We start from the raw sequence: 18,659 nt of genomic DNA on the forward strand, positions 1-18,659 counted from the left end.
ATGACCAAACTGCATATTTCTGCGATATTAAAACATTTTTTTTTTTTTTTTAAATGCATGGATGTCTATAAATGACAGGAGAAAAAAGTGTCAAAATTGTGTCATTCGAAAGAATCAAATTATCTTCAAGTTTACTTTCATTATCGATACAAAGTAAATCTTCCCTTTACTCAAAAATACTATTCTTTCCAGTTTGAAATACTTTTTTTAGTATATATTTTTTTAATGGTGTGGTGTTTTTAAAAGAAAGATTTTTAAAAAATGCCCCCCCGTGACAGTTATGCCTGTGTAAAACATTTCTGTGCCTTTGCCAAAAACACTGACAACTGAGAGGCAGAAAGGCAATTTAATAAGTCATTCTTTTCTGCAACATGGGGCTTATATTTTTTCCATACAAACTGAAGATGGCAAAGAAATGAAATGCCATCCTGTACCACTTGCTAAGCATATTCCAATTGAATTGGGGTAACAACATTAGTGTGAGAAATGTATCTGAAAGGCAGACATATTCAAAAAAGGAAAAAGAAAATCCTCTAGTACGCCTGAAGCCAAATGAATAAACAATGTCAAGACACATACCTTGCAGTCAATCAGAAAGTTTGACAATTCATTTAGATTTCAAAACAGATACACAATTTGATGAAATTTCCAAGCACAACAGAAGAATGGCATTTACCATTCACATTTATTGTTTAAAGAAATCGCACACAGTTTTCTTTGATGTACAAGTGACTGTTGCTTTCCACTCATTAAGTGCTTTCACTTTGACACAACTTGAATCTTGACAGAATTTACTGCACTGACAATTCTCAAAACAGAGTACTATATATATTTTAGGTTATCACAGAGTAATAAACCCCTTCACTTCCTTACATAAAAGGACTTCATAAATTTATCCATCACAGATCTCTCACTTTGTCTCCCACCATACTGCTATCAGCAGAGCCCAGTCCAGATTTGGTTAGAGAAAGAGTGGGAGGAATGTGTGTGATGTTGGGAGAATCCTTTATTGAATCCTCCAACCACCACGTCCATGGCCCATGTAATGGCTGGAGACAGTGAGGGGAGGTGGTAGACATGGGGTGTGGACGCTATCACTGGGGCAACTGAAGCAATGTGCCCTGTCCTGAGGGCAGGTAAGTGACATTGCGGGAGCGTGACAGCTGGAAGGCGATGTCTTCAGCGGCTTCCAGCTTACGGAGCTCTACCAAACCATCACCAGCCTCCATCAGAGAGTTGGCAATGAGTAAGGCAGCCTGAGAATCTCCCTCGGCTGAAATGATGGCTGCCTGCTTCTGTTGCTCTGCCTAAAATGATAAAATAGAAACGATAAAGCTGTATGCACAGTTTTAAAATGCGCTCATAGTACAGGGATTACAGACAATGTTAAAAGTACCTTTTCTACAACGAAACGGGCTCTTTCTGCCTCTTGCTGGGCCACCTGTTTCATCTCAACAGCCTCTGTGAATTCCTTGCCAAAGGTCAAGTGTGTCTGATAGAACACAATACAGCAGGTTACTGCAGTTAAATACACAACCCAAGGATAGTATAGAACACTGCTGCGTAATTTTCCATCGACTTCATACCAGTGAAACATCATCCAAGATTAGGCCGAAGGTGGAGGCTCTTTCTGTGAGGTCCTCACTGACCTGCCTTGACACAAGCTCTCTCTGAGTGATGAGCTCACTAGCATCAAACCTAGCCTGAGAGAGAGAAACATTAAGTGCTTTTTGACTCTGTTCATTATACATTCAGCTAATTTGTTTGGCCTTTAATGGACTGTTACTCACCACTACAGCCTTTAAGACCTCTGTGGTGATAGATGGCAGCACCCTTTCATCATAATCCTCACCAATACTGGTGAAGATGCGTGGCAGCTGGTTTGTCACCGGCCGGAAGAGGATACGCAACGTGATGTTAACGTTCTGAAGATCTGTAGGGTGAATGGTTCAGACCTTAATCACACTGTATATACTGGCCTACACGTTAAAACAAGTGTTTGTGTTCATGGACTAAAATTTTCTGTGTAAAAAAACAAAAAACAAGTTCCTTCTTTGGGAATGTTTACAGAGTTGTCAGGTAAAATGTGATGTTTTGGGTTCAAAGTTGTTAAACATTCCTATTTTTCCATGTTTTTAAATCAAACCCGTGACAGTGCAGTGAATAACCTTATCTGATTCAAATAAGTAAGAAGTAGAACGTGGCAGGAAGCTTAGCAGTCTCCAGATTTAAACTCCCACTCAGCTGTTTTGGGATGCACTGAGGCCAAAACTACAAAGGACATTCAACACAACTGAATGTTTTCTTTGTATTAGCTAGTTCAACAAAACCTACAATTCCAGGAAAAACCAATAATGCAGCGGCTGTGAACTTTTATCATGGCGGACTTTCTTCATCAGGCTGTGTGTGCGCGCAACACTAGAAGGGGGGAGTGCATCATTTCACTTTTCTTCTGTACGAAATGCACAGAAAACCCATCTACTTCAGTCAAGAGGCACATGTCGTCATAGAGCTATAAAGGCTTTTTTAATGCTACAGGTAATTAGAATGATTGTAAACAAAAAATAACCCACCGCCCCCCCCCCCAAAAAAAACTAACTAAACTTAACATCGCCGTTTAATTCTGCACATTCAGAAAGTGCATTTAGGCCATTTAAGCATATCAAGGCCAAGTAGAAATCATTTAAGTTCTTGGCCAAATTAAATGACAGAGACTTTGCCGTAAATCAGGACAAAGCATAAAAAACATTTATAAAGCCCTATAACCACATACGTTATATTACTTGGTTTAGAAAACACAGTCACCAACTTAACCAAACAAGTGCGCAACAAACAACTGAAAATAGTTACTATATAGAGTACCAGAAAGCATGCTAGATTAAAAAAAGTAGGTCAACCCCAAGTGTGACGTCGAATAATAGAATTACCCATCATGATCTCAAAACTAAAATAACCATGGTTTGTGAGCATGCAAACAATACTGACAGGTGGTCAAAGTATTCACCACTTTGTAATGCCCTTTAGAGACTTTTAAATTCTTTATGGAAAGCCCCCATGGCCACTCTTATTTTACCATATGAATTTTTTTTTCTGTTGTTTTTTTTTTTTTTTTTTTTTTTTTTTACTGCATTTACATTAGAATGGCAACACAACACACACGACTGTAACAATGGGTTTTCTTTGTTCACATTACTAAGACACAGCTCAAGAGGTTTGTGTATGAACATATTTGCTCTGTTAAGGCTCTTTATTGCTCTTACAAAATATAACTTGAGCTAGAACAAACTCTCTTTCAGAACATTTTTGATGCCAGTGCAGAGCTACCATGGCATTCTGGCCAGTTAAAAATTGAGCCACCAGGCAGAACTTGCTAACCCATTAATCTCACTTCCTAGCATTCTGGATGGAAAGCAAAACAACTTGCAAGAGCATAGCACGCAGTTCTAGGGAAAAATTTCCCAAATATTACTCCACTGCCACTGTAGAAGGAATGGCAAGATTTATCTGTAGAGTATCTGAATTTTAGAATATGGTACTCCATGATATTTTAATTTATTTATTTTTTAATTCAAAATATTTTTTGTTACTGTTGTACACTTTATTTCAGCATACACTGAGTTGTATAAATTTCAGTAACAAATGGAAAATTTAAGTGTTCAAAAACATCTGAAATACCCTCTACACGTCTTTTAATGTTACAAAAACTAAACATTTAAGAGTGGCTAATTAATAATAATAATAATACTACATTTTATTTGAAAGCGCCTTTCAAAACACTCAAGGTCGCTGTACACAGTAGAGTAAAAAGCAACATAAAAGCAAAGAGTTTACACAATCATAAAACATAAACAAATTTAAAATAGCAGAGTGGAGAGGTTATGTGGGATAAGCTATTTTGAACAAGTGGGTTTTGAGTTGGGACTTAAAGAGAGAGAAGGTAGAGATATTTCTTAAATCAGGAGGTGGGGAATTCCAGAGCAAGTCTTTACCACGCCACAAAGCTAAGCCTTCGTAGTTTGACAAACACTGAATATGCAGAAGCTAAAGTTCCTTAGACTGCTTGCATACCTTTGCTGCCTGTGATGACAGGCACATTGCGTGGACGGGAGCGGCAATCAAAGATGACAGGTTTCTGAACCCAGGGGATGAGGAAGTGGGTTCCCTCACCAACAACAACATCTTGAACACCTCGAAACCTGTCAAAGATCACAGCCCGGTGACCTGCATCAACTGCAACAAGACGGAAAGAGAATTGCATATAGAAAAATCTGTTTAACATGAAAGATTTATTTTTTAATTTTATTTTTATTAAATTCAAGGTCACCATTTTCCTCGTTTATGATCTGGAATAGAGCTGGGCGATATATCGAGATTTTTAAAAATATCGATATATTTTTATACGAGATATAAGATGTGACAATATCCTTTATATCGATATAGTCTGTTACGTTATAATTATAGTTGCGGAGCCGCAAGTTTGCCTCTCTTTCGTCCACTTTTGTCTTTACGCAACGTTACGTGACCTCACCTCCGTTAATGAGTTACTGCGCATTGCCCCGTGAGTGGGGCTGGACCACGTCAACGTGTTAACGAGCTAACCACGCTAACGAGCTAGCCACGCTAACGCCATGCACGGCCTGAAATCCTTTCATCTTCTCAAAAGTTGACTGCGCGCCTTTTGTATGAATTCTGGTTGTGCTTGATGACCGCGAACCGATTTTATGTGATACACAGCGCTCAGCAATCTGTCAAAAAATGTTTTAGTTCGACTTTGGTAAGCTACGGAGCTGCACCGCTTGATGGATTGTCGGAGCATTACGGCTACCGAGGAGCCTCGCGGAGTGATACGTACTGTGCTTCAACGTAATATTACCGTACTGTGTGTATATAAGGACCATGAATGGCACCTGTCCAGAGACATGGTTACGAAGCTGATTTCAAACTCCAGGCTGTCAGTCACGCAGTAGAAGTTGGGAACAGAGCAGCTGTGAAATCTGTCTTTGTTATTATGGTCAGCGTCTGTTAGTTTACATTTTGACTGCACAATTTGCTCTTTGTTATGCACAAAACAACATAGTTTTCTTTTATTTATAGAGCATCATTATTTAATAAATGCTCATAATTCATGTACATCTATGCTGTATGTTAATAAAAGTGCCTGTGTGACATCTGGGACACAGCTTTGACTAAGAACTCTCTTTTTGTTCTTACTTTATGGCTTTAAAAAAATATCGAGATATATATCTTATATCGCCATCCAGCTAAAAATAATCAAGATATGAATTTTGGGTCATATCACCCAGCTCTAATCTGGAATGCTAATGAATTCATCAGCTTAACCAAACAAAGGCAACTAACATGAGGTACTACACAGAGTAGACCAAAGGCATCCTAGATTAGCAAAAGAGGTTAAGTGTAACCCTAAGTGTAATGCCGAAATCTCACTTCAGAATAACACATGTTCTTGAAACTAAAACAACTGTGGTTTTCTCATCTGCAAGCAACACTATCAGGTAGCTATTCATTAGCTTTTGCTGCCTTTCAAAACATCTTTTGAATTCTTTTGGAAATGTGGTTTTTAAAAATATCTATATTTTTACTAAATTAATCATTTTTATGCTTGATGACTGAGCATGTGTTCCAATACATGGAAAATGCTATTAGACCATGTATCTGTCTAGGACTCACCGTTGAAAAGGGCTGAGTTCACGACACCTCCACCGATGGCGAGGGCAAGCCCCAACTTCCCAATGGACTCAAATAACTTGGCCATGACAGCAACCTGGCGACAATGAAAACACTTTGAATGTCTTTCTACACATCTCCACCTTTACACCTACGCAATGCACCATAATCCTGTGACGGACCTTGGAAATCCAGGCTAAATCCCCTCTTTCCAATAACAGTTGGCTTTGGCCTTGAGCTGGACTGACACCAAGGCTGTGGTTGTTAGCTAATTTGGCTAACTAGCTAGCACTAGCTTATCGACTAACTGAACTGAGACATCTTCCAAGCCTATATAACTAAACAGAGCACCGCAGCTTAGATTTAAGGCCGGTGCAATACTACGGATAAGACAATAAGATACGTAAAACGATTAAAAAGCGTGCGACAGGTAAGTCCAAGATGCACTCCCGGTGACTGCACGCATGTTATCTCACGCTGATGCAAAGCGGTCGCTCGTGTTCGTCTAATCTTTTAACACTAGGCGTCTTATAAATAGCAGACAAAACGTCTCTCCTTTTTACTTACAATGGCTGATACAATGACGTTTTAATAAACAGTTAAGTAATTCCACTCTCACACACATAACGTATGTCATAACTTACCTCACTTTGCTCGGATGTCTGTGACCTCCACCGGACACGACGTACAGCACATGAAATATCTGCTACACAGCGCCTGCGCACTGCATGAAGCAACAAAGCATCTGATTGGATGTAACACAACAGTTTTCTTCTTCTATGATTTAGTCATTATTCAAACTAATTACTGCCACCTACTGACCTAAATATAATTAAAACATTATTTTAGCTGATCGCTTTTGGCTCATACTGATTAAAATGTAGAAAACAAAACACATATTGCTACATAGCATTAGTATACTGGTTACCAAGACTCAGACTCAAGACTGTATATTACATTTCTCAGACAAGAACCTTTTGTCTCGTGTTGTAACTAGAGGATGTCAGGGAGTTCAGACTACTACTACTACTACTACTGCTACTATTATTATTATTATTGTTATTATTATTATTATTATTATTAGTAGTAGTAGTAGTAGTAGTAGTAGTAGTAGTAGCAATACTAGTATAAGAGTAGGGAGTAACTGTAAAAGAGAGGTAAGAGGTATGCTCCAGAGCGTCAAATGTGTCAAATGTAAGGTCTGGGGGCCAGAATTGGTCCAACAAAGACTCCAATCTGGCCCCCTGGACTCCTTTGGAAAACGTGAAGGAGGACATAAATTTTGGACTTTTACCTGCATTTTCGCAAGTTTTACAGTTTTTTCTACTGATAAAGACCATGGCATTTTCATACTACATTGACTTAATTAAGTAATAGATTTCCAAAGAAATGACAGAAAAGTTCTTGTTTCAGTTTTTTTTTTTACAATGAGTCAACAGCAAAATAAAAAATAGAAAAATGACTTTTTCTATGAATTAACAAGAACTTTCAGTTTTATAATTACTTAAAAATCTGGGCAGTGGGCTACCAGAACCTTTCCTGTATTTTTATACATTATTTATTTATTTATTTATTTATTTTTACAAATTAAGCCCAAAAAGTCATGCTGACAAATTTCCTTTATTAAGTAAAATAACATTTCTCTATCATGTAGAGAAATGTTATCATATATTAAGATATCTCCAGCACTGAATGTGTAATTAAACTCTACAGTTTTTAACAGTGATAGAAATGGGACTTTCACTGGCTTGGCCCAGTTAAGATCTTAGTGGGCTGTATGTCAAGTCAAGTCAAGTCAAGTCAAGTCAAGTCAAATGGCTTTTATTGTCATTTCAACCATGTACAGCGGTACAGTACAGAGTGAAACGAGACAATGTTCCTCCGAGACCCTGGTGCTACATATGACATATAACAGACAAACACAGGACTACGTAAAGTGCAATGAGCAAAAATTGCAAAAATTGCAAAAAAAAAAAAAAAAAAAAAAAAAGACGACAGTACAACAGTAGACAGAACAGGATGATACAGACACAAGATAGTGCAATGGAAATGTGCAAAATACTGAGTATTGTGCAAAAAGTCACTTGGTGTCTGAAGGTGTGTGTGTGAGAGAGACAGAGAGAGTGAGATACTGCAGATAACTGCTTGGGGGTGATGTGTATGAAGGTTTGCGTGTGTGTGTGTTATTCCAGTCACTGAGTGTTTGGGAGACTGACGGCTTGGGGGAAGAAACTGTTCCGCAGTCTGGTAGTCTGGCCCGAATGCTCCAGTACCTCTTTCCAGAAGGCGGCAGGGTGAAGAGTGTGTGTGTGTGTGTGGTCCTCCACAAAGCGGATGGAGCGGGTGCTAAAAGTGTCCATGATGGAGGGAAGAGAGGCTCCAATGATCTTCTCAGCTGCTCTCACTATCCATTGTTCAAAAAATGAAAATTGAGTTTGACTTCCCATCTAAAAAGAGAAGCGGAGTGAAAGTCAATAGAAGCAAGACATAATATACATGTGTGCATACGTTTTATATAGGTGACACAGTGAAGTTGCAAGGAGTAGAGGCGGTGAAGGTAGATGAGTTTAAACATCTGGTGTGACATCAACTATCCAAAGTGGACAGTGCACAGGTCAGACTGAGATGGTTCAATTATATGGAGCGGAAGGACAGTGGATATACTGGATAAAGGATCGGAGAAAAAGACCACAGAGAAGATTAATGGGTGTAAAGGAGGACGTGCGGAGGGCTGGTGTGACAAAGGATGATGCAAGGCACAGGTTGAGATGGAGGCAGATGATCCACCGTAGCCACTCCTAAAGAAGGCAGCTGAAAGAAGAAACAAACAAAGAAACAAACAATGATAACAATAATAATAATAATAATAATAATAATAATAATAATAATAATAATAATGATAACCACGTATAAAGGAACAGTTTGGGAATTTGTATGATACAGATTATAGACCAGTCGGGCACCCGCAAACATCTGCACGCACCGACTCACATGACACTTTGTCGCCCCCTAGCGCGGTGAAGAAAAATCGCACAACCGGTAGTTTCACTTTTCTTCCATTGCTCGTAAAGAGTGACGATCTTTGAAAGAAAGCAAGAAACGGTCGTGAAAGCGTTTTAAGGTCAGTGATGATTGCAAATCTGAAAGATATCCAAAGAATGCGACACGCCGTAACTGCCTCGGGCGCAAATAGAAGATCTGTCGATATGCGCTAAGAAGATTGGCAGTCGAGATGTTTTTGATTTTCTCCACTTCCTTGACAGTCCTCTGGCTGCAGTGTGGCTTTTCTTAACGCTCGCAGATGTGTTTTGACATCGTGTAGACGTGAACACGCAAAAGCGCCTCTTTTTGCAAGTTGGCTGCATTTATTTTTTTTATTAATTTGATCAGATTTCTTTTCAAATTAGCACAGATATTGGCAACTTTGCATCCACTAACATCTGCCGTGTATTACAAGCAACATCTGGTTTAAAAATGCATTTTAGAGCAGCTTATTATTTGTCAGTTAGTTACAGACTAGTTGTGGGAAGCAGGAAGAAGGGGAGTAAGGGGCGTTAACCTCACTGGTACAATTTTACAAACACATTTTACACTCCTGTTGATATTGTACAAACATGTACGCAATACACGAGGTCGACGCGTTTTCTAGTCTTTCGTTTCCACATAGCAGCCTGGATATCTCAGTAGTTTTGATATCAGAATGATCATTTTTGGGGGGTCTTAGCCTGCTGTTGCTTCAAGTAACCAGCTGCAAAGTGTCTAGACATTTTTTCCCTACAATTTAATGAAAAATATTCTCTGGTGATGGAAACTGGGGATAGTTTTCTGTGTTGATGTACTTTCCTGGTAACCCCCAACAGAGGGAGTTGGACTATCAAATATGTTTCTTTTCCTATTCACAGTTGTGGGGTCTTTCACTGAGAGATGTCATGTTCTGACTTTTTGCCATCATCATTTTGATTTTCATGCTCACCATTAATGCAAAATGAAAACATTTTGGTGTTTAGCCTTGCATTCAGCTTCAACAATTTTCCTTCTCACAGCAACAGTGATTGTGTTTATTCCAGCAGATGGCAGAATCAGGCAGGACTGTGAAGGTGTGTGGACTGCCCACAGACATCGAGGATAACACACTGAAAGACAAGCTATTGATTCACTTCCTTAGAAAAAGCAATGGAGGAGGGGAAGTAGACTCTGTCACCTTCCTCAAGGCAACGCCTCTGGCTGCTCTCATCACCTTCGAGGACAGCAGAGGTCAGTAGGTTCAGTGCGTGTTCACGTCTCCTCATCTGCTGTGTAGATCAGAGGGATTACTGTCTGAATAACTAAATTTTCTGTGGCAGCAGTCTTTTATTGCAATAATACTGTTGATTAGTTACATATTATACTGACTGTATTAACACTAAACAATTGTACACCAACCATAGATGGCATTCATTTACAAAGTAATAGAAAGGTACTACACTGTCTGCTGCCACCAGTGATTTACACCAAACTGGAATGTTGGCATTGAAGTCAGTGGAGTGGCCAGTTGTAGAAACACTTAGTCAGGATGCTTCACAGACTGTGATTGATTTCTCTCTGATTACCCCTCTCGCCTAGTGGCACAGAGAGTTGTTCACCACAGGCTACACGTTCTGGATGTGGATGGGAAGAAGTATAAGCTCATGGTAACTGAGCATTCTGAAGATTTCGACCCAGATCAGGTAGATTTAGCTGCTGCTCTGCACAATTTCAACAGATACAGAGTAAAATTATTGGTAATTAATTTGTTTTTCTCTTTTCTTTTTCTCATCATCATAGGTCGTCTTAAGCTTATCAGCAACAATTGACTACAGCAAGCTTCCAGGGGGAATCATGGCATTGACAAGCCTTCTTCAGAGCCACAATGATGTCCAGATCAACTATACTGCTACTGAGAAATGCTCTACAATTTTTGGCTCTTACTCTGCAGTGCAGGCAGCTTTGGCACAACTACTGGGCCATCCTGGAGGCTCAAAGTCAGCAGAAAACTCAAAAGACTTGAGTCAGCCTACTTCCAGTGGTTCCCGGTCTGTTCAAAAAGCACAGAAGCATTATACACAGGAGTCAGAAGATCAGAGCAGAAAAGCCAACAAGCAAAGAGACAACAAAGAAAAAAATCACACTGACAGGCCAACTGACAGCTACAGTTTAAGTTCAAAAAGAGACCTGACACCTGGTGGTTACACCTGGGAGGACACTGGTCAGGCAGATGGAGCTGCTTTGCAGCGTTCTACAACCTCGGTGGATGATTTCTCACTAATTATGGATGCAGACATGTTTCAGTACCTGCAGAAACACTGCCGGAAGGAATACCAGCATATCCTGAAGCAGTATGGGGTTGAAGCAGTGGATGTGACAAGTCAGGGTTTGACCACTCTGTTTCTGCATGTTGCAGCAGCAGTTGGGGAGGATGTTCAAGAGCAGGAGTGCTTGAAGATGGCCAGAAAGGCTATAAGTCAGCTTCATGAGGACACTGAGGCCAAAATCCGTCGATCCCAGCTTCCTAAAGCTATCCTGCACCCCAGTGGAGGCCTGCAGAGGGCAATTGAGAACTTAAGTGTCAGACTTCCCAAACTTATTCTGAATGAAGATGAAAAAAATATTTATATTATTGGAAGCAGCAATGATGTGTCAGAGGCCAAGCAGTTTCTTCTCCTGGACAATGTTAACCAGCGAGATAAAAAGGAAGATGTAGCTAGTCTCCTGAGATTTCCCTCATATGGTTCAAGTTTATACCCTCAGACTGATGAGGAGAGATTCACTCTCCCCACACCCTCCACTGTAGCATCTGTGGATGATAAGATAGATGAGATGCTGAAGTCAGAGGAAGATGAACGAAGAGCTGAAGGAGCCAGAAGGTATAAACTAGCTGCTCGGTTTAAGGATTCTGGGATAGCTGCGTTAAGCAGTCGACCAGCTGACTTCACTTTACGAACAAACTCATCTCCCAGCAGACAAACACGCCAAGGGCCAATGTTAGGGTATGATGTACTCTCAGAAACAGCAGGGACTTCTGGTGAGGCAGTTTCCAGAGCAGTACCCCAAAACACAGGAGGAGACATTTTGTTCAAGACTGGATCTAGTTTAGCATCTTCCTCGCTTCAAAATAGAACCTCTTTGAATCCAGGTTTAACAGATGCTCGACCTAAGAATTCATCATCTCCTTTTAGTGGTACACAGTCCAGTTTGTCAGGAAGTCCTGCACCTCAGTCTGCTGGATCTGGATCCACCTTGAAGCGTGCCAGTAGTTTCTCAGGAACGCCTCAGCAGAAGGCTCAAGTTATGAGTCAGAGGAGTCAAGAAGATAGCAGCAAGTCCACAGTCAGAGCCAGGGGCAGGTCTTCTAGCTTCAGTACCCAAACAGGAAGGGACAAGCAGGAAGTCTATACTGCAGATCTTACAGTATCCTACATAATGTGGAAACATATACAAGAAGCCTACAGCTACCGAGTGGAAGACCTAGCTTCTGATGTCCAGTTAAAAGAGAGCCGCTTAGGTAATCATGAGCTGACTGTTACCATAAGAGGAGCAAACTCATCCAAAGTGACTTCATGTCATCTAGGTTTGCAGAAGCTGTTTGACTCAGTTAGTTCAGACTTCTCTGTGCAGGAGGTGCCCTTGTCTGAACTGGGTGTCACTGACAAAGCAGATGAAACCTTACAGGCTTGTTGTTCTGAAGTGCGGAGCCGCTTTAAGAAGGTTACTATCCAGATATTACCCAAGAGCTTATATCTTCTTGGTCCACAGCAGTTGTGTTCCCAGGTAGGTGCTACTCTGCGGGAAGTATTTTCTGGAGACTCGGCTCAAATACCTGACAAATACCAATATTCCCCAACTTCTTTTGAAATGAATGAAGATAAAAGCACTAGTTTACACTTTAACAGTAACTCTCAGGTGATTCTAGAGAGCCAACCAGGCAATGCTGATGGTACAAGTAGGAGTCGGGAGTGGAGGACAACCTACAGAAGTGACTTTGGTGGGAGGGAGATTGTGAATGGATCTACTGGTCTGGCAAGGCAAGATCATGTCATTAAGGAGAAAGTCAAGCCTATAGATCCAATGGAGATGGATGGACAGAAGGCTAAGTCATTTGTCAGTCAATCTACACCAGGAAATGATAGTGTGAGGGGTGTGAATGGTGTCGGATCAACATTAACCCGTACTGAGAAAGGGACCACCTTACCTGCTACCCAGATAGGCAGTGTAGGTCAAGAAGAAGCAGAGATCCAGAACACCCCAGAGGAATCCAAACCAGGCCAGGAGAGGCTGGGGAACATCTGTGTTTGTGGAGAGACTGGGATATCGGTGCAGAGAACAAAATGTGGAGCCACCTTTTGCTCAAAGTGCTTGGACACGGTACATGTCCGCTGCAGAGTTTGTCATGAGACGGAGCAGAAACCTCGGGGCATCCGGGGCAATATTGTAAAATCTAAACTAAACATCACTTTGCCAGGTTACAACAGGTTCTGTACTATCAAGATCACTTACAGCATTCCTGATGGTATCCAAGCGGTGAGTGGCTTAAAAACGTTTCTCGCTGATATTTTGTTGTGTTTTATCTGAATGAGAAATTACATTGGCGCATCTTCTAAGCTTTACTTTCAGAGACAACAAATGAGACAGAATAAGAAAGGCGGCTCAGTTAGGACCTTTTCTGAAATCCGTTTAAATAGTTAAATGCTGTACAGAGCCCTTGTTACACATCAGGTGTGTGCAGACATATTCAAGCTCTGAGTTATGATTTCTCTAATGTTAAGTATTAGTTTGTTGTTGACCTGTGTTTTAGTTGACTCCCACAGAGTGTCAAGAAGGAATTAGCTAAACTTCAGAGGCATATTCTGATTCACATTGTTGCTACGAGTTCATATATGTATGTTTCCTGATCAACTGAGACCTGCAAATATCAGCCAGTATTCATTATTTTGTTGTTAAAATAAAATAGGCTGCAGTTACAATTCTGACCTTCTCCCGCAAAATCACATGCAGCTATAGGCTGCCTTTTAGCTTATACACTGCAATACCGAGACCTTGTTCATGACTGCGCTCTTTGTGTTGCTTTTTATCAGGATGGGCATCCATCTCCTGGAAAACCATTTAAGGGAGGGCTATTTGAAGCCTACTTTCCAGACTGTCAGCCGACAAAGAAGCTGCTGCCCAGGCTGGAGAAAGCCTTCAGGCTGGGACTCACCTTCACAGTGACAGGCAAAGGGACAGATGCAAGGGTGACCTGGGACAGCATCCCACACAAGACCAGCTTACAGGGAGGCAAATCAGGGTGAGTGAGGCCAGCAAGGATGTCTGAGAGAGCTGCAGAATTAAAGGTCACAGTCAGTCCATGGACCTGACCTGAACAATGTTCTCTTTGTCTCTCTCAGGAATGGGTACCCAGATTCCACTTACTTGACGCGCTTGTCTGAGGTCTTGACCTCCCTTGGAATTGAGGAATCAACAGAAAAGCCCCATGATTAAAACATGTAAAAATGTATTTTTTCCTTGTTTTATATATAAAATAGCAGTATATTGGCAATCCTTGTGTTTACAGCACTGTTTTGCGGTTTTGATTAGTTTATAATCATACTGCTTTGTTATAGTGAGATGTTATCTGATCATCCTTTAATTGTAGTCTCTTTTAAATAATGGAGTTAGAGGTGTCATTGAAGACTGAATTTTAATTTTGTAACATCCTTCACCAATTTTCTTTTAACAAGTTGTTCAAAAGTGAAGGGCCTATATTATTTCACATGACTATTTTTTTAAACACCGTTTCAGGTTATTTTGCAGAACAAATGAATATTAAAGTGTTCAATATGCACAGTACTGTAGAGACCCAAAAATTTGCACCGCACTGTGTGATTGTAGTCATCATTTAGTTTAGGAACAACAGACAGTAAATTGTAAAATATTCTGAATTTAATAAATTAATTGTCAAAAATCTGTCTTTGCTTCTGGGCACAGAAATAAAAAAGCACATTTTCTGTCTGTTTTTATTATGCTTTTTTTTATTAGTCCTGGAAAACATGTAAGGCATATGGTAACATTACACACTGAAGCGTTACAAGCTCTAAAGGCCATGTGGAGAACATGGCACCACGCAGAAAACCCAGAGTCAAGCACAGAAGCAGCATCAATTCAAAGGGTTTAAAAAACAAAGTTGAGACGAGAAAGTGTGTTTGCAACCATTTAAAAACAAAGAAGGGGGGAAAAAAAAGAAAGGACAGAGTCTCTGTCCTTTCTTGTCCAAAACAAGACAAGAAAGGACAGAGTAAAGGAAATCTAGAAATCAACCTGTTGGGTATGCCTTGTAGAAAGTTACCAGCGGTCACTGACAGGTGTGTAGCAGGATGGATGTGAAGTGGGTTTCTGAAGCATTCCCAGAGATAGGTTAAGATGTCTTGTAAATGTACCAGCTTGCCATGGAGGTTCCCATGCTGAAGGGTCTCAGGTGACGCAGGGGGGCAGCAGGCTGGCATTCTCCTCTCTCACACACCACACCACTACATGACTACTAAACTAATGTGAAAGACACAGAACGGTACATACACACATGCCTTATTTTGTTGTTGTTGTTGACTAAACATGCATTCTAGTACTGTACATGACACGCCCAGCCAGGTTGTACTTCCTTAGCATCTCTGCAATGCAGCTGCATTGCAATATCTCAAAAATGACTGCTAAGGATATTAGCTGCAGGCAGATGTGGTCGTTTGGGTTGGTAGTGTAGCGAACACAGTGGCTCTGAATTTGGAACTAAGCCACTTTCATCCTCCCTTTTTTGACTTAGAACACTAAAGCTTACATAAAATGTGAGTACTGTGAAGGAAAATCAGTGTGACAGTTTGTGCAGTGAACTCAGTGAAACAATGATGTGTGTGTTAGTAAATTCAGATTTAAGTGGTTTCCTACATAGGGAAAACTGCTGTTTGGAATGACCTGAGAAACCATATAGAAGAAATAAATCACCACAAAGCTGAACGGTGGGTGGCTGTGAGGGACTACAGCTTCAAGCCAAGACAGATAGAAAAGTAGCTGCTGGAAATACAACACTCACTGTATTCACTTTCTTTAGATCTAAAACTATGAGTGACAGTATAATCAAATCTAAAATGTTAAAAAAAAAAAAAAAAAAAAAAAACTTTAATTTTTTTGGAAAACTTTGAAATACTTTTGTTCCTCCCATGCATCTCTGAGTAGTTAAGTACTCTTGCATAAGTGTCTGGAATGACTGGGAAACCATTTCAAGATGAGATTACAATTCAGCTTCACCACGGTGGAAAAGCTCTCAGGCTGCAGGCCACAGTAGGAAGGGGTGGGTTTTACTTTAACCAACGGATCCACTTGAACCCGAATTCAAGATGCAAAACACCCACCCCGCTGATTGAGTTCATGTCAAAGGCATCTCAGTTCAAAAGTACCCCGGGGAAAATGTTGAAAGAAAAAAAAAAAGAAAAGGGATTTTAATCTGTTTTCCACATGCAGATGAATGCATGCAATTTCAAATTCCAGATGTCAAAGTAATGTTCTATTTTCTTTGAATGTGTATGCAGAAGGAAGAGGCTGATATGGAGAGGAGTTTTTGGCTGGCTGCTGGACTGCAACTGTTGCACTGGCCAAGAGGTTCTGCAGATGCAGCACAGGAAAAGAGGAATGACTCTTAATAATCCTTGAGTGAACTGAGATCAGCTGCAAAGCGGAAATGTTGTGTCTGGGGCAGGCCAGAACTGAGCTATGATTAGCCAATAAGCAGAGGCTGTGCTCAGCTGTGTTACAGTACTGGCTTCCCTGCACAGCTGTGTAAAAAACATCTGGTCCCTCACTTGTTATACAAACCATTTTGGAAACAAACTGAAAGAAAAGAAATCCATAGAGAGGAATAGCACAGAGCTTTGGAGCTGGGGGAAATTTGCAGATTTACGACCGTCTTTTGGTGTGGTGGAGTTTTGAGTCTTAAATCCACCATGTTCTGTTCCTCTTCACTGTAATACTGATGTTACAGCTGTAAACCAACAGAGGGAATCATCCTATTGGGGCTGATATGATGTGAGACCTGGTAAAACACAGCAAAAAGCATTTACTAAATACATCTCAGATTGAGGTAAGGAGAGAGGCACAATGCAGGCCTATGCTTCAGCAAGACTACAACCAATCACCAAATACAGATTGTGTTAAACCTTTTATAAACTGCAGCAAAATTCTGTCAGCACCTCTGAGCATTTTGGGATATAAATCTGACACAATGTGACAACTTGTGTGAATTTTTCTTTTTTTTTCTCACTCTTCTTCAAGGTTGACGGAAATGCATCCAACAACAGAATTTTCTTCATATTTTTTATGCACTGTTAATATTCAAAGCATGGACAGAGGAATATACATACAATTTGGCACACATGGTTTGGACCAACAGAAAGACTTCATCACATTTAAAGAGGAGTGCAGGTTGGCAAGTCCCCACATAAGAGTATGAGCTTTGAACTTTAAACCCTTGGATAACAAAAAACAAACAAACGAACAAAAATATAAAGGTAAATCAAAATAACATAGTAAGTAAAACATCTTTTTTTTTTTATTTCAAAACTGAAGCGTTTGTTTCTCACATGGCACTCGGAACAGAAGCACCGTCCACAGGTTCACAAAGGGAGCCCAGCAGATTAGAACAGAACACTAACCAGAGGCTGACAGGACACAATCACTCCCCACACCAGCGTGCCGGTCGCACTCCAGCCCACGTCGCTCGGACCTGCTCCACGTTTTACTTCCCACAGTCAAGGATGGATGAATGCTTTGATTTTAGCTGCCACCCAGGAGAAGTTGGCCCAGGCTGGGACTGGCAAGCTGAAAATGAGGGGACTTTTACATGAGTTTGTGTGTTTCTGTGTGTGTGTGCCACCTGTGCTTTCAGTGAGCTTTAGCAGATACAGTGGGAACGGATGATGGGAAATGGGCTGCAAACCTGGAGCAAAATCAAAGCCTGTGCTGGACTGGAGTGAGACCGCCATGCTTGCAAGTGCATTAAGATCAGCGAGCAGAGTGCAAAATACTAATACCAACTGTCCTCATAATACAGGCCTCTTATCAGACAGGAGGGAGAGATAGAGTAAGATGTGTTGGTTGGTTTCAGAGCTACATCATACTGTAGCAGAGTAGTGTAAGGAGGGAACGTCTGGTAGGAGTTGGGGGGGGTTGCGCTTTTAAAACCTGACAAATGACCTGAGGACACACGCACATCTTCACACATAATGGCACACCACACACAGCACATGAGGGAGGCCACTCATGCTAACACAACAACTTTTTTTTCTCCTTTTTTTTTTTGAAACATTTTGTTTTTTTTTTTTTTTTTTTACAAAGTCACTAGTCACCATCTGAGTCTCGACACAGAGGCCAGACTCACAGACAGGCAGTGAGGCGGGCAGGGGGATAAATAGTCAAGGTTTAAAGTTGATTGACACAGACGTGAAGGATTTGATGCAATGAAATAGGAAGGACTGGCCTTGAAGGGATAGTTCACTCTCCAAAAAAACAGAAACAAATGTCTTTTCTCTGGCCCGTAGTGCCACTTTTCCATTTAGATGGTTTTAGTGCCAAGTTTTCAAGAGACCGCCTGTAAAGGTGTCTACCTTCTCTTGAACACAGTGAAACTATATGGCACTTGCCTCAGGTGCTCAAATGAAATGCATCTGAACAGCTCAACAGCAGTATCTTTTTCCAGGAATCATGGCCCAGTTATGCAAACAAATCCACAAAACTTGAGAACAGCTTCACTGAGGAACTTTTTCTCCTTTTACCCAACTACGCCTACCGACTAAAAGAAGAGTGCAGCTGGCTGTGCAAAGTAGGAAGCTATCTAACTATTAGGTCGTGAGCATGAGCTTCTTGTCATGGGCAGATTCACTCTTCCTTTTGCACAGTGTCATGTGTAGTTCGAAGAAAATATTGCTTCCTCAAAACTGCTC

The 18,659-nt window shown here is 40.7% G+C and overlaps 2 protein-coding genes across 3 annotated transcripts; one reads left to right on the forward strand and one right to left on the reverse strand.

Moving 5' to 3' along the window:
• Positions 1-327: 327 nt before the first annotated feature.
• phb (prohibitin) lies at positions 328-6,401 on the reverse strand. Its single transcript, XM_031753458.2, has 7 exons — positions 6,330-6,401; positions 5,689-5,782; positions 4,069-4,230; positions 1,791-1,933; positions 1,587-1,703; positions 1,397-1,492; positions 328-1,307 (listed from the first exon to the last, which is right to left on the reverse strand). The coding sequence occupies exons 2-7, from the start codon at positions 5,771-5,773 to the stop codon at positions 1,095-1,097; spliced, it is 816 nt and encodes a 271-aa protein (XP_031609318.1). The 5' UTR covers positions 5,774-5,782; positions 6,330-6,401; the 3' UTR covers positions 328-1,094.
• A 2,301-nt stretch (positions 6,402-8,702) lies between these two features.
• si:busm1-163l24.3 lies at positions 8,703-18,245 on the forward strand. 2 transcript variants are annotated; one of them, XM_031753443.2, is made up of 6 exons: positions 8,703-8,806; positions 9,756-9,939; positions 10,288-10,391; positions 10,489-13,221; positions 13,776-13,984; positions 14,085-18,245. In XM_031753443.2, the coding sequence occupies exons 2-6, from the start codon at positions 9,756-9,758 to the stop codon at positions 14,176-14,178; spliced, it is 3,324 nt and encodes a 1,107-aa protein (XP_031609303.1). In that variant the 5' UTR covers positions 8,703-8,806; the 3' UTR covers positions 14,179-18,245. The 2 variants fall into 2 exon arrangements, with proteins under 2 accessions (XP_031609303.1, XP_039466668.1); XM_039610734.1 differs by having other exon boundaries at positions 8,719-8,806; positions 9,753-9,939.
• The last annotated feature ends 414 nt before the right edge of the window (positions 18,246-18,659 follow it).

Source organism: Oreochromis aureus, linkage group 4 (assembly GCF_013358895.1).
Source record: "Oreochromis aureus strain Israel breed Guangdong linkage group 4, ZZ_aureus, whole genome shotgun sequence".
NCBI classification, from domain to species: domain Eukaryota; kingdom Metazoa; phylum Chordata; class Actinopteri; order Cichliformes; family Cichlidae; genus Oreochromis; species Oreochromis aureus.

Excerpts from the sequence above, each read along its gene's own strand:
- phb (XM_031753458.2), bottom strand. The coding sequence starts at position 5,773 with ATGGCCAAGTTATTTGAGTCCATTGGGAAGTTGGGGCTTGCCCTCGCC. Across the intron at positions 1,704-1,790 it reads AGGTCTTAAAGGCTGTAGTG|GCTAGGTTTGATGCTAGTGA; the intron begins GTGAGTAACAGT and ends TCTCTCTCTCAG. Across the intron at positions 1,308-1,396 it reads CCCGTTTCGTTGTAGAAAAG|GCAGAGCAACAGAAGCAGGC; the intron begins GTACTTTTAACA and ends TTATCATTTTAG.
- si:busm1-163l24.3 (XM_031753443.2), top strand. The coding sequence starts at position 9,756 with ATGGCAGAATCAGGCAGGACTGTGAAGGTGTGTGGACTGCCCACAGAC. Across the intron at positions 10,392-10,488 it reads AAGATTTCGACCCAGATCAG|GTCGTCTTAAGCTTATCAGC; the intron begins GTAGATTTAGCT and ends TCATCATCATAG. Across the intron at positions 13,222-13,775 it reads TTCCTGATGGTATCCAAGCG|GATGGGCATCCATCTCCTGG; the intron begins GTGAGTGGCTTA and ends GCTTTTTATCAG.